Source organism: Natrix helvetica, assembly GCF_964273705.1.
Source record: "Natrix helvetica genome assembly, chromosome: 3".
Taxonomy (NCBI): domain Eukaryota; kingdom Metazoa; phylum Chordata; class Lepidosauria; order Squamata; family Natricidae; genus Natrix; species Natrix helvetica.
In genome coordinates, this window is record NC_138549.1 from 2436682 (window position 1) to 2451605 (window position 14924).

The 14924-nt window shown below is 41.9% G+C and overlaps 2 protein-coding genes across 5 annotated transcripts in view; both read left to right on the forward strand.

The window, feature by feature from the left end:
• EPSTI1 (epithelial stromal interaction 1) overlaps nucleotides 1-14924 on the forward strand; it is a 577346-nt gene that overhangs the window by 471063 nt on the left and 91359 nt on the right. The window lies entirely within an intron of this gene.
• Nucleotides 1-14924, forward strand: part of ENOX1 (ecto-NOX disulfide-thiol exchanger 1) — a 367889-nt gene that overhangs the window by 351562 nt on the left and 1403 nt on the right. For all 4 annotated transcript variants that reach the window (XM_081947904.1, XM_081947907.1, XM_081947905.1 and 1 more), the window contains 2 exons: nucleotides 7921-8023; nucleotides 10097-10182. In XM_081947904.1, the coding sequence (XP_081804030.1) occupies nucleotides 7921-8023; nucleotides 10097-10182 (189 nt within the window). The remainder of the gene's footprint in view (nucleotides 1-7920; nucleotides 8024-10096; nucleotides 10183-14924) is intronic.

The following is a 14924-nucleotide window of genomic DNA, read 5'->3' on the forward strand; positions in this document are numbered from 1 at the left end:
TACTCAAAATTTCCGCTACTGGGTCTCCAGAACTGGTCAGAACCTGCTGAATGCCACCTCTGGTCTCGCTTAACAACAGAAATTTGGGGCTGAATTGTGGTCGTAAGTCGAGGACTATCCGTAATTGGGGAGGTTTTCTTTGCATGAAGAGGAGGGACAGAAGAGAGCCCGGTTGAGGGCACAACACGGCAAATACTTCTTCAAAACACTGGATAGTTTAGGCGTGCCGGCAACATGTTGGAGAAACGTGAATGACGGAATTACATGCGTTAATAAAAGGAAGTTGACAATCCTCCATCCCTGGAGGCGAGTCTGTCGCCGAGTGTTTTGCAGATCAGGACGTCTGGAGAGGGAAGGATGGCTTAGTTTTCCACATGGTTATTAGTGGTCTGTAATGCCTTTAATGGGATTAGTACCTATTTGATACAGCTGACAAGCTGGATTTAGCACAAATACCCACCTAAGCGTCAGCGCGAGATTCGGTAACGCCAGGAAGGGCAGAGCTACTCCTTCCATGATTTAGAGAATCTTCTGAGAGGTTATTTTAAGTAGGAATAAGAAAGCAGATTGTAATAACTTCTCTCTCCTTCTCTCTCTGTCTGTTTCTGTTTCTCTCTCTCTTTCTCCCTCTCTTTAACTCTCTCTTTCTCTCTCTCACTTCTTTTTCACTCTCTTTGTTTCTCTCTCTCTCTTCTTCTCTCTCTCTGGTTCTCTCTTTCTCCCACTTTCTCCCTCTCTTTCTCTTTCTCCTTCTTTAACTCTCTCTTTCTCTCTAACTTTTTTCACTCTTTTTGTTTCTCCCCTCTCTCTTCTTCTCTCGCTTTGTTTATCTCTTTCTCTCTTTCTCCCTCCCTCCGTGTTTCTTTCTCTTTCTCCCTCTCTTTAACTCTCTTTCTCGCTCACTCTTCTTTCTTTTTCACTTTTTTTCTCTCTCTCCTGTGTTTCTCTCTCTCTTCTCTCTGTTTCTCTCTTTCTTTCTCTCTTTCTCCCTCTCTCTCTCTCTCTCTTGTTTTTCTCTCTTTCTTTGTTTGATTGTAGGAGTAGTATGTTGATAGAACTTCCACACCCACAAAAAAGTAATTTTTCTACAGGTGTTCCTCGGGTTACAACAGTTCATTTAGTGACCGTTTGAAGTTACAATGGCACTGAAAAAAGTTATCTACGACCATTTTTCACCCTTACGACCGTTGCCCCATCCCTGTGGTCACGTGAGCAAAATTCAGACACTTGGCAACTGACTCGTACTTATGACCATTGCAGTGTCATGACGGGATCCCCTTCCGACGAGCAAAGTCCGTGGGAAAATCCAGATTCATTTAACGACCGTGTTTCTAATTTAACAACCGCAGTGATTCGCTTCACAACTGTGGCAAGAGAGGTTGTAAAACGGGGCAACATTGGCTCAAGAAACGTCTTGCTTCGCAACCGAAGGCTTGGGCTCAATTGCAGTCATAAGACAAGGACTACCCACATTTGATATTTTTTTTTGCCAGAAATTGGGGACCTATCTAAACTAGAACCCTATTGTTATAAAATTCAAAAACACTAAAAACAGAAATGCAAACATGCGACCACAATTCAGCTTTGAATCCAAAGTTTATGTTTTCATGGTTAGTTCAAAGATGAAAAATGCCAGAGGTTTGCTCTAGTACGTCAGTAAGAGTGCATTCTCTTGGTTCGCATTGCAACACGGGTCAGAGAAAGCAGCCAACTCCAGTGAGGAGCAGCTACTATCAATTTGCATCGACAGGATATCAAGCCTTCATTTTTATACCGTTTTCACATCTCCTCTGTTCCCTAGGAGTGAGCTTCCTCTTTTTGCAGTAAAAGGGTTTCTCCTTTGACCGTACTTCAAAGTGCCCACCTGGGATTTCCTACCCCCTGCACTTCCACTTCCTCAAGCACTTGATGTCCCAGACATCACATCCCCCCCCCCATGTACATTGGAAGTTCTCAGACAGCTGTTACTTTTGATTCAAAACTGAATTGTGGTTGCATATTTGCATTTCTATTTTTAGAGTTTTTGAATTTTTATAGCACTATGGAAGCCCAAGTTCACCTCTGGGAATGGCCCACCAGCTCAAATGTGCTGCCCCCCCCCACCTCCACTCCGAGATCTTTTTTTCCCCTGTTGTTTAGAGTTTGGTATTCTTTGATGGACTTCTCCTCCGTCGCTTCCTTATCTTTAATTATCCTTCTTAATTGCTCTGGGGGAAAGCTCCAATAAGGTGTTTCCCCCCCCCTCCCATTTTCTTTGGAGAACATTTCGTTGAGAATAAATATTTCATCCTCCCGTTGTTTTGTTTTTTTCAGATGGCTTTGACATCTGTAGCCGTTTATTAATGGGTTTCTATGGTGCTGGCCTGGAAAATGAGATACAAGGACGAAATGCCAAGAGGAGAAAACAATCTTATAATAATAATAATGATAATAATAATACGGGGAAGGAAATTGAAAAAGTATTTTAATCTGTCTCCAGCACCGTTCGGCTAGGCTGGGGTGAAGATAAGCCATAATGAAAAGCTACCGTGATATTAAATAGTCTAGGAAGTAAACAAGTACATTATGGAAGGGAGTCTGAGCAAAGATCTAGGTAGTAAGATGCTAGGCCATCTTACTACAGGTAGTCCTCGAGTTACAACAGTTCATTTAGTGACTGAAGTTATAATGGCACTGAAAAAGGTGACTTAAGGCTGTTTTTCACACTTATGACCGTTGCAGTTAGTTGCTGCAGGATTTGCCCATCGGTAAACACATTGGAAATTGTGGGCTACTTGTGTAGGATTCTCTTATGTTCTTGACAGAAGAACATTGGCTTTGGCCAAGGTTAATGCTTGACCCTTGAACTGCAAAGTGATCCAACCGGTCAGTCCTAGAGGAAATCCACCTGACTGCTCTTTAGAAGGCCAGATCCTGAAGAGGAAACTCAAAGACTTTGGCCACCTAAGGAGAAGGAAGAAGAACTCCCTGGAGAAGAGCCTCATGCTGGGAACGATGGAGGGCAAAAGAAGAAGAAGGGGACGACAAAGAAGGAGGTGGCTGGATGGAGTCACTGAAGCAGCAGGCTTGAGCTTAAATGGACTCCAGAGGATGGTAGAGGACAGGAAGGCCTGGAGGAATGTTGTCCATGGGGTCACGATGGGTCGGACACAACTTCACAATTAACAACAACAACCACAATGCTTGACTCACAAGAAATCTGAATTAACCCCTTAACGGAGAGTGTTTTGCTGACCCATCCATTCATGGTGCCCGTGGAATAATATTCCTCCTCTTTGTACACCAATCCAGCTTTTTTTTAATTAAAAAAACCACCTTCTTTTCTATAAGGAACCTGAGAAAACAGCAAAAATCCGTCATGATTGCTGTATGGAAATTTTTAAGTATAATTAAAATCTAATAGGTGGCTTTCATGTTAGAAGCCAATTAGCTACACCGTTCCCCTTTTAATATCTGGATTGTAACACATGTTTTGTTGTTTGATGTTTCGTGCAGAATTTTGACCTGTGACCCTGCGAGCGAAATCTGAATTAAATACAAGCTGCCCAGATTGGCTGGTTTCAGGCAGCGCATTAAATCACAAAAAGCTAGCTGAGTTTAATATTTACCAGTCATAACATTTGCAAATGTATTTGGTAGGGTTTTTTTTTAACCTGGCCTAGTCCAACATATTATCTGAGATTCCAGATGCAATATATATATTTTTGTAGCTCATGGAATTAGAAAACTATTGATTCAAGGCTAGGTAAGATAAAGTCCTGTTTCACATCCAGCAGAACAAAATGCACTTGTGAGAGGCGAGCTGTAAGGTTGTATGGTGGGGAATAGTTCTCCAAAACAGCACAATGACAACTTCCCCTGCACTTACAGATAGTCCTCAGACTTACAACAGTTCATTTAGTGACCGTTCAAAGTTACAAAGCACTGAAAAAAGTGACTTAGGACTGTTTTTAATCATTACGAATCCCCTTAAAGTCACATAATCAAAATTCAGACGACTCACACTTATGACGGTTGCAGGGTCATGCGATCCCATTTTGCGACCTTGTGACGTTCTCAAAGAAAAAAAACCAGAAAGTCCAGTTGCCTCTTGAAAAAGCACCTTTGGGTCAACTATGAACTGGATGGCTGAGAATCATTTTTATTTTATTATTATCTGGAAGGAAACCAATAGTATGAATTAAAGCAAATTTGCTGTGTCCATGTAAACCTTTTAAAAAGATCTTCAGATGAAGCAGCAATTATGGAGGAGTCTCGTGCCCATCCAATATCAAACCCTCCTCCTCTGTCTATCCTTGACATTTATAAGATTCTAGTCCTCAGTGCTCTATTATTTTTCGCTTCCGAAACAGCGGTGCTGCTTGACCTTATGTCGTGTTAGAATGCCAGAGGCGTCGTGATGGTCTCCATCAAATCTAAATCCACAACAGACACTTATATTTTCTATACTTGCTCAATAAACTTTAAGGGGATTCTCCCAGGAAAACTGGCTTCTCGGTGCAGTTTAAGAGAACCACAATATCACACCCCGTTGCGTTCATTGGCACTGGCCAGCGACGCCCACACAACGCAGCTTAAATTGAGTACCGGGTTTTACGAGTTCAGGTGGAAATTGAGTTTTATTCTAGATGGCTTATATTGAACCATAAATTAACCAAAGGTGCTGCGTTCACTCAACAGACACAAACGCGAAGAAACAAATAAGCCAAGGTTAAAATTGAGCAAGTTTTACTAAGAAGAAATTGCCTGACAGTGAGAACAATTAATCAGAGGAGCAGCTTGCCACCCAGAGTAGTGGTTGTGAGAAAAGAGTGCACAGCCATTTATTCAGGACTTCCCAAAGGTGCTTTTTCAAGAGGCAACTGGACTTCCTTTGTTTTTCCTTGAAGACCTTTCACTTCTAATCCAAGAAGCTTCTTCTGTTCTAGAGAACAGTTCTGAAGCTTCTGAAGGAGCTTCTTGGATGAGAAGCGAAAGGTCTTCAAAGAAATACCAGAAAGTCCAGTTGAAAAAAGCACCTTTGGGACAATCGTGACCAGGATGACTGAGAATCTCCATAGACACCTCCTTTGAAAATGTTTTGTTCTAAGGAGTTTCTTCAATTCTGAAGAAGAACTGAAGAAGCTTCTGGGATGAGAAGCGAAACCTCTTCAAAGAAAAATCAGAATGTCCAGTTGCCTCCTGAAAAAAAGCATCTTGGGGACAACCATGATCTGGATGACTGAGAATCTCCATAGATGTTTCTCCAGGATGCAATAAAGTCACCCATCTTGAGCAAGGGGCTGGAGTAGATGACCTCCAAGGTCCCTTCCAGCCCTATCGTTCTATGATTCAAATTTAGCATGAAGTTCAAAAGAACACCAACTAGCAGTCCAGTTAAAAACTCCTTAATTTTGCAATACATGGCTACTCTAGACTGGTCTGGACTGGACTGGACTAGGGCAGAGTAGAGTAGGGTAGTTGATAAGTCAGTAAACCTGGTTGTTAAGTGAATCTGGCTTCCCCATTGACTTTGGTGGTCAGAAGGTCACAAGTGGGGATCACTGCAACCATCATAAGTACATGCCAGAGCAAGGCCTGCAGCTTTCTTTTGGATCTTTGGCCTGCCACACTTTCTATTATTCTGCTATGCATTTTCTATTGTGGGAAAATGGGAGGGGGCATTGTACTGAGTTAGATGATATGTAGCCATAACACAATTCTTTCTAGAAATCCAAGGTCATCCTTTGTCTCTGCATCTCTGCACCTGACCGGAACTGGATGGGTGGAATTGCCAGCATGGCAGTGGGAGATTGGACCATGGGATGGGCTGGTGGGTGTAGGGGCAAGATCTTGAACTTTCAACTGGGTGGGGAAAACTGGGAAGTTTTCAGATTCAGATTTTCCCAGATGTGCCAACGTGGCTCTCTTCATCAATGGGAACTTTGAGGAATCTTTTACCTCAGACTATGATTTCCTTTCGGACGCTATTTGGAATGCTGACAGCCAGTTGCCAGACCTCTGAATTCTGTTCACTTGACAACGGGGATGCTGTCATGGTTATGTGTGTGAAAAACGGCCATGTCACTTTTTTCACTGCTGTTGTAACTTTGAATGAACCTAAACGAACCGTTGTAAGTCCAGGACCGGACCGCCTGTGCATATTCAATGCATTCCTCATCTTTTAATCTTTTAATGATTTTTTAAAATGGTTTTTATAACTTGTAAGTCACCTTGTAGAGAAGATGGACAGCGCAGAAATGTAATAAATAAGTACGTTCCCCGTCCTTTCATTTTCCCAGACACGTTTTCTGGAAAGGAAACTTTTATTGTAGAGTCCAAAAACCATGATTATTTCCCCCTCTTCTATTTTCCTAAGAAAAACGTTTTTAAAAGGAGACTTTTAAAAAAAGCCTGACCCATTTTCCTGGCTCGTCTTTTAACCCACTTTCAAGCTTACGTTTGAACTGCATGCGTCTTTTCCCCCCTAAAGCTTGCATTTTGCCTTTAATGTGTTTTGCCACACAACTGTCGGGTGTCAACAGTTGTGCGATTCTGAAGGGCTGTGCAAAGGCTTCGGAAAAGAGGTTTTGTGATGTGTGTTGGTGCAAAGCACCTCTCTCAAAATCCGGAGGAAAACACTCCGGTTCTCCCCCCCCCCTCAACGTTAACGGGATAACTTTGCAAACCGATTCTCCACGAGTCGAACCAGACTCTTTGCTTGCACAGAAACCAGAGATAGTCCTTGACTTAGGACAATTCATTAGAAATGACCATCGGACTGAAAAAAAGTGACTTACGACTGTTTTTCACACATAGGTCCATTGCAGTATTCCCGTGGTCACGTGATTAAAGAATTCAGAGGCTTGGCACCTTCTTTATTTAAATTATAGAACTTTGATCTATAATTTAAATAAATTGATCTAAATCAAATAAATTGACCTAGGTAGTTTTTGGCCGTAATGACATTATCTACCTCTGTAAAAGAATAAAAGGTTGCCCCCAACTTACGACCACAATTGAGTCCAATTGTTAAGTGAGACATTTGTTACGTGAGTTTTGATCCATTTTACAAACTTTTGTGCCACGGTTGTTAAGTGAATCACTACAGTTAGCAAGTTAGTCACACGGTTGTTAAGTGAATCTGGCTTCCCCGTGTATTTTGCTTGTCAGAAAGTGGCAAAAGAGGCTCACGTAACCCTGGGACACCACAACAGTCATAAGTATGAGTCCATTGCCAAGCATCCGATCACATGACCGTAAGAAGCTACAATGGTCGCAAGTGTGAAAAATGGCCATTAGTCACTTTTTTCAGTGCCCTCTAACTTGGAACGGTCACTAAATGAACCGTTGTAAGTCTGAGGACTACCTGTAAGTGCAGGGGAAGTTGTCATTGTGCTGTTTTGGAAAGGAGCCATTCTTCCTCACCAAAGTTGTGTCGTTCTGTGGAAAACGGTTATTTTTCATCTCACGGTTGTAAATTATTCACAGCTTTCTGTATTTTTCCCCCCTCCTGCAAGATCTGTGATTAAGAAAAAAAAATTGGACATGCTGTTATCCATTAGTTTACCCTATACTTATCTCGAGATTGGAATAATCCACAGGAGATGTCGATTTTATTCGACAAGGGGCAGATTATTTTAAAAAGAATCTTCTTTATTGCTCAATCTGGACCTGTTTTCGGCTATAGGCAATTAAGAGATGGAGAGAGAGAGAGAGAGAGAAACTATTTATTTTTTCTTCCTTAGATCCCGTTGGAAATTACCCAGCGTTGGAAAACAGATCAATAATTTATAATTGTCTTGCCTGTAGCTGGAAATTAAAGTAATGTCCTTTTTTTTTTTAATAGAGAGAGAGGAAGAATGCCAGCAGTGCCTACTGACATGGATGTATTCCGCAGAAGGATCTGTTTTATTTAATTTTGTTTTTTCAACCTTATAGGAAATCAATGGGTTGACAGTGCCATTGGTCAACCAAGACAGAGAGAAAAATGCAGAGAAGAGAAGCCAGCCACTAAAATCGGAGAAAGAAGCTTTGTTGATAGGTAAGATAACTCTGTATGCTCCTTTTCCCAAGCATAATGTCCCCGTATCTTCGAGAAGAAGAATCAGAGCTTGGCGTATTCTGCGTTTCAGTGGGTGAGACCCCAGGAAATAAGGGGGAACCCCCCTAGATTTGGATAAGTTGGCTATGTTAAGAAATAAAAAAACATGGCTCTGAAACTAAACATTTTAATATATCCATGCACTATAGCCCTTTATGGAAATATCTGCAAGTGGGCCTTAACGATTTGGTAAAAACATCTCATGAACTTCGTGGAGGGTTTGCAGTGACCTAGAGGTGGAGGCTGTGAGTTCAATCCTAGGTAGAGGCAGATATTTCTCTCTCTCTCTGGGCACAAAGAGAATGTATCTGCTGAACAAAACTCCGCCTTGGCGACAAGGAAGGGCATCCGGCCAGTAAACACTCTGCTCCATTCAGTTGCCCAGACTCCACCCTGCAAAGGATTTGGGGGTCGTTAAAAGAAGATGATGATCTCATGAACTTCGCATTTCATTCAGGATTTTCAGATCCACCTGCATTCTTTTCGGGTCGTGTTTGTTTGTTTGCAAGAATTCATTAATCCATAGATTAGAGCGGAGGTGGGATTGAGCCAGTTCGTACCGGTTTAAGCGAACCGGTTGTTAAAATTCTGTCCTGTTCGGCAAACTGGCTAATCTTACCACTGGCTGGCCCCGCCCCTGCCCATTTTTCAGGCCATTTTGTTGGCCTGTTTTCAGGCCATTTTTTGGGCTACAATTTCAAAAAATGGCCCCCCAAACAGCCTAAAAACAGCTGAAAACAGCCCCCAAACAGCTGAAAACACGGCCGAAAATGGCCTGAAAAATGGGTGGGGGCGGGGCCAGCCAGTGGTGGGATTACTCCGAACAGGTCAGAATTGCTGAATCCACCTCTGGATTACACATGGTCTTTAATCCCTGAATCCCCAGGTCTTCAGGTGGTAGCTATGGTGGCTTCAGATGAGTCACAAAATGTGGTTGAAGAACCTCAAGGGCAGAGGTGAAAAGGTTGCTTGTTTGTTCATCTGATCCTGGCTTGCTCCAGTAGCGTGTCATGCAACCATAGCTTTCATTAATTGACAGGCCTTAATTATCTGTAGGTTATTTGTAACTGCCAAATATAATTCTCTTTGGAAAGTCAGGGATCTCTCTCTCAAAAAAATGGCCCATTTTGAGTCTGGATTTAATACATCTGCCTAAAACATAGACATGCTGGTTGAGGATTGAAGGCTGTCATTTACACACCAACAAATTGTTAACCTTTAGAGTTCCTTTGCTGTGTTTCTTGATACTTGAATCATGCTTCAAATGGTCACTAAAGGAACAGTCATAAGTTGAGAACTATCAGTATATGTTCTCTGTAGCTATCCATTGACTTATTTTCTCTGCGGCCATCCATATGATCAAGGTAGATTGTTGTAGACCGTTGCTGCTAGCAGAGACAAAGTTAATTTATGGGGAAGAAAGCTTTTTTTTTTTACCCCTTTAATTCATTGATCGCCTGTGCTGGCTTCTGTTGGTTGCAGGAGATCAGCTTATCTTCAAAAGGTTTTCAAAATGAGAAAAACATGAATGGAAAAAAATGTGGTTTAATTTGCACGCTAATCTGAATCTGGATGTAACCCAGGCTGAAATTATTTTAAAAATAATAATTCAAGGCAGGCTAATGCTGACCAAGGTTGATAGCCAACACATGTTCCTAATCAGAGCCACCAAAGAAGTAGGGGGGGAAAGCAATCTCATTTTATTATTCAAATGCCTACACATTTTGATGGGCAAATCAGGCATAACATGCGAAGCTGCAAAAATGCTTCCAGCACGTCTTTCATTGAATGTAATTTTTTCTTTTTTTGGGGTCACTTGGATATGAACTCTTAATTCTTGAAAGCTAAGGGTTTGGGTTGAAATTCATTTCCTTGCTGAATTGTTTCAGAATCACAAGTGCCGACTTTTGAATGAAATTCAGATGCATTTATGTACAATAATTATTTTATCCTACTCTGTATGGCCCGAATCAATTATCACAGGTTTTTTTTTTAAATTTCATTTTAATACAGGTATCATATCAACATTCCTTCACGTTCATCCTTTCGGAGCTAATATTGAATATCTCTGGTCGTATATGCAGCAGCTGGACTCGCGGGTAAATTGGATTCAAAACTTTTTGTTTTTTATTTTTATTCATTTATTTTCATCAAATATGAATTAGATAACAGATATAAGTATAGATATTTTTTTGGGGGGGGAGGGTTGAAATTAAGAAAAATGAGATGAGGTAAGAGGAAGAGTCTCCATCTTTTCCCAAAAACGGGAATAGAATGGTTTTAGGTCCTTGTTCCTGCTTTTTTTGCTAAGGTTCAAACACAGATCCCAGAGACAGGTGACCCTAAATGTGATTAAGAGAATTCATTGGATGACCTCCATATCTGATACTTTCTACCACTTTACAACTATTCATTCTTTACTGCATTGAAATCTTGTGTAAATAGAGTTTGTATAAACAGAGACATAGAATCAAAATCAGGTGAAGTATTAGCCCCCCCCCCCCCCTTTATAAAGCCTTAGTAAGGCCACACCTGGAATGCTGCATCCAGTTTTGGTCACCCCATTACAGAAAAAGATGTTGAGACTTTGGAAAAAGTGCAAAGAAGAGCAACTAAGGCAATTAAAGGTCTGGAGACAAAAACACATGAAGAACGGTTGCAGGATTTGGGTTTGGCTAGTCTAGAGAAAAGAAGGACTAGGGGGGACATGATAGCAGTCTTCCAGTATTTGAAAGGCTGGGGGTCAATTTATTTTCCAAAGCACCAGAAGGCAGGACAAGAAACAATGGATGGAAACTAATCAAGGAGAGAAACAACCTGGAATTAAGGAGAAACTTTCTAACAGTGAGAACAATTAAACAGTGGAACTACTTGCCTCCAGAAGTTGTGGGGGCTCCATCCCTGGAGGCTTTTAAGAAGAGACTGGACAGTCACTTGTCTGAAATGGTATAAGGGTCTCCTGCTTGAGCAGGGGGTTGGAGTAGAAGACCTCCCTTCCATCTCTATTCTGATTTATTCTGATTGATTGATTGATTGATCATAATAGAACAATGGAGGTGGAAGAGATCTTGGAGGGCCTATAGTCCAACCTCCCTGTATCATTTCAGACAAATGATTGTCCAATCTCTTCTTACAAAACCTCCAATGATGGAGCAACCACAACTTCTGGAGATCTTTTACCATAATTTGGTAAAAACATTGACATAGACAAAAAGTCTCTTCTTCTTGGGTCCCCTTTGGTGGATTCCCCCTTGGTGAAGAATTCTCAGTCGCTTCCATAAGTTTGAAGAACAAAGCAGAAGTTAGATAGATGATAAGATGTATTGAAGCCAAGTTAACTGGAGTCTGAAAACACATGCCAGTAAAAATATGCGCCAATTTATATTGCTCATAGCTAAAACAGAATAACATTTGGAAATTGAATATGAAGGTTTGACTGAAAATAGACTCTTTTTTTTCCTGCCCCCTTGATTCCAATATATAAATCACTGGGTTTCTGGGAGATATTCTCTGGATTTTAGATTTAGATAAGTTGATTTGTAGGTTACTGTGAAACTGTTACACACAAAGATGGTGATAATTATGTGATGATGATGATGATGATGATGATGATGATGATGATGATGATGATGATGGATTCTTGTTGATGTTGTTACAACTGCACAAAATGTGTGTGTTCTCACACATGTGTATTTGGCAACATAATCAGAGAAATCCAGACACAAACATTATTCCAGAGGTAGTAGGCCATGCTGTTAATATCATTCATTTAATCCTTGCTAGAAGTTTCTTAGAAGGGACGCAGTGGCTAAGATGCCGAGCTTGTTGATCAGAAAGGTCGGCAGTTTGGTGGTTCGAATCCCTAGCACCGTGTAATGGAATGAGCTCCCCTTACTTGTCCCAGATTCTGCCAACCTAGCAGTTCAAAGCACGCAAAAAATGCAAGTAGAAAAATAGGAACCACCTTTCGTGGGAAGGGAACAGTGTTTCATGCACCTTCGGCATTGAGTCATGCCAGCCACATGACCATGGAGACGTCTTCGGACAGCACTAGCTCTTCGGCTTTGAAATGGAGATGAGCAGCGCCCCCTGGAGTCAGGAATGACTAGCACATATGTGCGAGGGGAACCTTTACCTTAACTGTAGAAGTTTCCAAGAAGAGTACTGAACGCACGAAAAGTTAAGGTTTCTGTCAGGCAATCAACGTGAACACAAATTTCACTCTGTATGCTGCTTGAAATAGGGGGGAAATTTGTCATGCAATCAGCCTGTATCTGTGATGGGTATTCAGCAGAACAATCTCAGAGTTCGTGGCTATTCTGCCGGCATGAAGCAGAAATTGTTTCTTGGGCACTTTAGAAAATGAAGGGAAAATAGTTAAGTGACGTATTTCTCAAGAGTGGGACAAACGGAATGCTGTCTGCGCAATTAAGGGATCAAAATCTCTGGACGTTCTCCTTTTTTTCCCTATGAATTTTATAATACCTGCAATCAAGCAAGGCCTCTTAGCCAACATTCTGCTTTAATGCCCTTTGAGTTTGATCACTCCTGGTCTTTCTTTGTTATCCTGGTTTCTTTTTCTGCTTTTGTTCTCTCCTCTCTGCTACCATCCGTGATGTGATGGGACGTTTCAGTGGCTGTCTAGTGTGGAAGAGCGTGGCAAACCCTTCCAAGCAGCTGGCCACCGGAGATGCTCAGTCATCCAAATCATAGTTGCCTCAGAGATGCTTTTTCAAAAGGCAACTGGGACTGGTGTTTTTTTTTCCATGAAGGAAGGTGAAGACGTTTCACTTCTCATCTAATAAGCTTTATCAGTTCTAGTGGAACGGTCGGAACTAATCAATCAATCACAATAGAGCTGGAAGGGACCTTGGAGGTCTTCTAGTCCAACCCCCTCCTCAAGCAGGAGACCCTAAACTGTTTCAGACAAGTAGCTGTCCGATCTCGTCTTAAAAATCTCCAGTGATGGAGCACTCATAACTTCTGGTGGCAAGCCATTCCACTGGTTAATTGTCCTTCTCACTGTCAGGAAATGTCTCCTCAGTTCTAGGTTTCTTCTCTCCTTGATTAGTTTCCACCCATTGCTTCTTGTTCTACTCTCAGGTACTTTGGGAAATAGTTTGACCCCTTCCTCTTTGTGGCAGCCCCTCAAATACTGAAATACTGCTATCATGTCCTCCTTAGTCCTTCTTTTCTCTAGACTGGCCAAACTCAAATCCTGCAACCGTTCCTCCTGTTTTTGTCTGCAGGCTTTTAATCATCTTAGTTGCTCTTCTTTGCATTTTTTTCCAAAGTCTCAACATCTTTTTTGTAATGTAGTGGCCAAAACTGGATACAAGTATTCCAGGTGTGGCCTTACTAAGGCTTTATCAAGCGGTACTAATACATCATGTGATTTTGATTCTATGTTTATACAACCCAGGATTGTATTAGCTTTTTTGGCTGCAGCCACCCACGGCTGGCTCTTGTGTAAGTGATTTCATCCCCACCGTCATCCAGCAGCCAGAACTGATGACGCTTCTTAAGATGAGAAGCGAAACGTCTTCTTCCCCAAAGGAAAAAAAAACAGTCCAGCTGCCTTTTGAAAAAAGCACTTTTGAGACTTTCAAGCAGTCCTTTTCAACCTTTAGGGCATGGGTGTCCAAACTTGGGAACTTTAAGATTTGTGGATTTCAACTCCCAGAATTCCCCAGCCAGACAAATGATTCTCCAATCTCTTCTTACAAAACTTCCAGTGATGGAGCAACCACAACCTCTGGAGATCTTTTACCCATAATTTGGTAAAAACATTGACATACACAAAAAGTCTCTGCTACTTGGGTCCCCCTTCTTGGACTTTCCAGTGGTGAAGAATTCTCAGGCGCTTCCCAAAGTTTGAAACTGGCTGGGGAATTCTGGGAGTTGAAATCCACAAGTCTTAAAATTCCCAAGTTTGGACACCCCTGCTTTAAGGAATGGAGACTTCAACTCCCAGAATTCCCCAATCAGTATGGGCCAGGAGTGGGTTCCTGCCAGTTCTAAGCTCTTCTAAAGAAGAGGTTCCACAAATCTACAGTGCCGTTTAGAACCGGTTCCAGCTCCCTCCCCCTGCCTGTCCGCACATCATCAAGATGAAGAGCAAGAGGAGGAATTCTGGGAGTTGAAGTCCACAAGTCTTAAAGCTGTCAAGTTTGAACACCCTGGGTTTTTTTTCCCAAAGGGTTAGGGATGCGAGGGTCTTGTAACTTGACAGCTTTAAGACTTGTGTGCTTCAAATGCTAGAGTTTCTGAGCCAACATTTTGGTTGCTAAGCAAGAGGGTTGTTAAGTGAGTTTCACCACATTTTACAAGTTGGCCACGCCCACCCAGTCACATGGCTGGCAAGCCACTCCCACCCAGTCACATGGCTGGTAAGCCACTCCCACCCGGTCGCATGGCTGGCAAACCCACAAAGCAGGCCACAGCTACAGAAGAGGTTCTAAGAAATTTTGAAACCCACCACTGGTATTTGGCCTATCAATATCAGGAACCTAGACATTTTCCATATATTTAGCTAGGTGGGCCACACATTAAGCTGCAACGCCTTGAGATAATGATTGGAAATGTTCTCTATGATCTCCAGTTTTCCAAGAGCTTTATGTTCTGGTTCCTACTATTTCAGTTTCCCAACAGAAAAACAAGTGTGCAAGAGAAGCATGCAAGAGAAGGCTAGGTAACCATCTCTTGTGTACAATGTTGAGTGGCATATGATCAAATCTTCTCATCTTCTGGATCTCCCTTAAAATCCTGAAGACTGGAGATGCTTTTCCCCCCCATGGCTTCCCTTGGGTAGACCATCACCCCTCATGCTTCTCCTCCATGC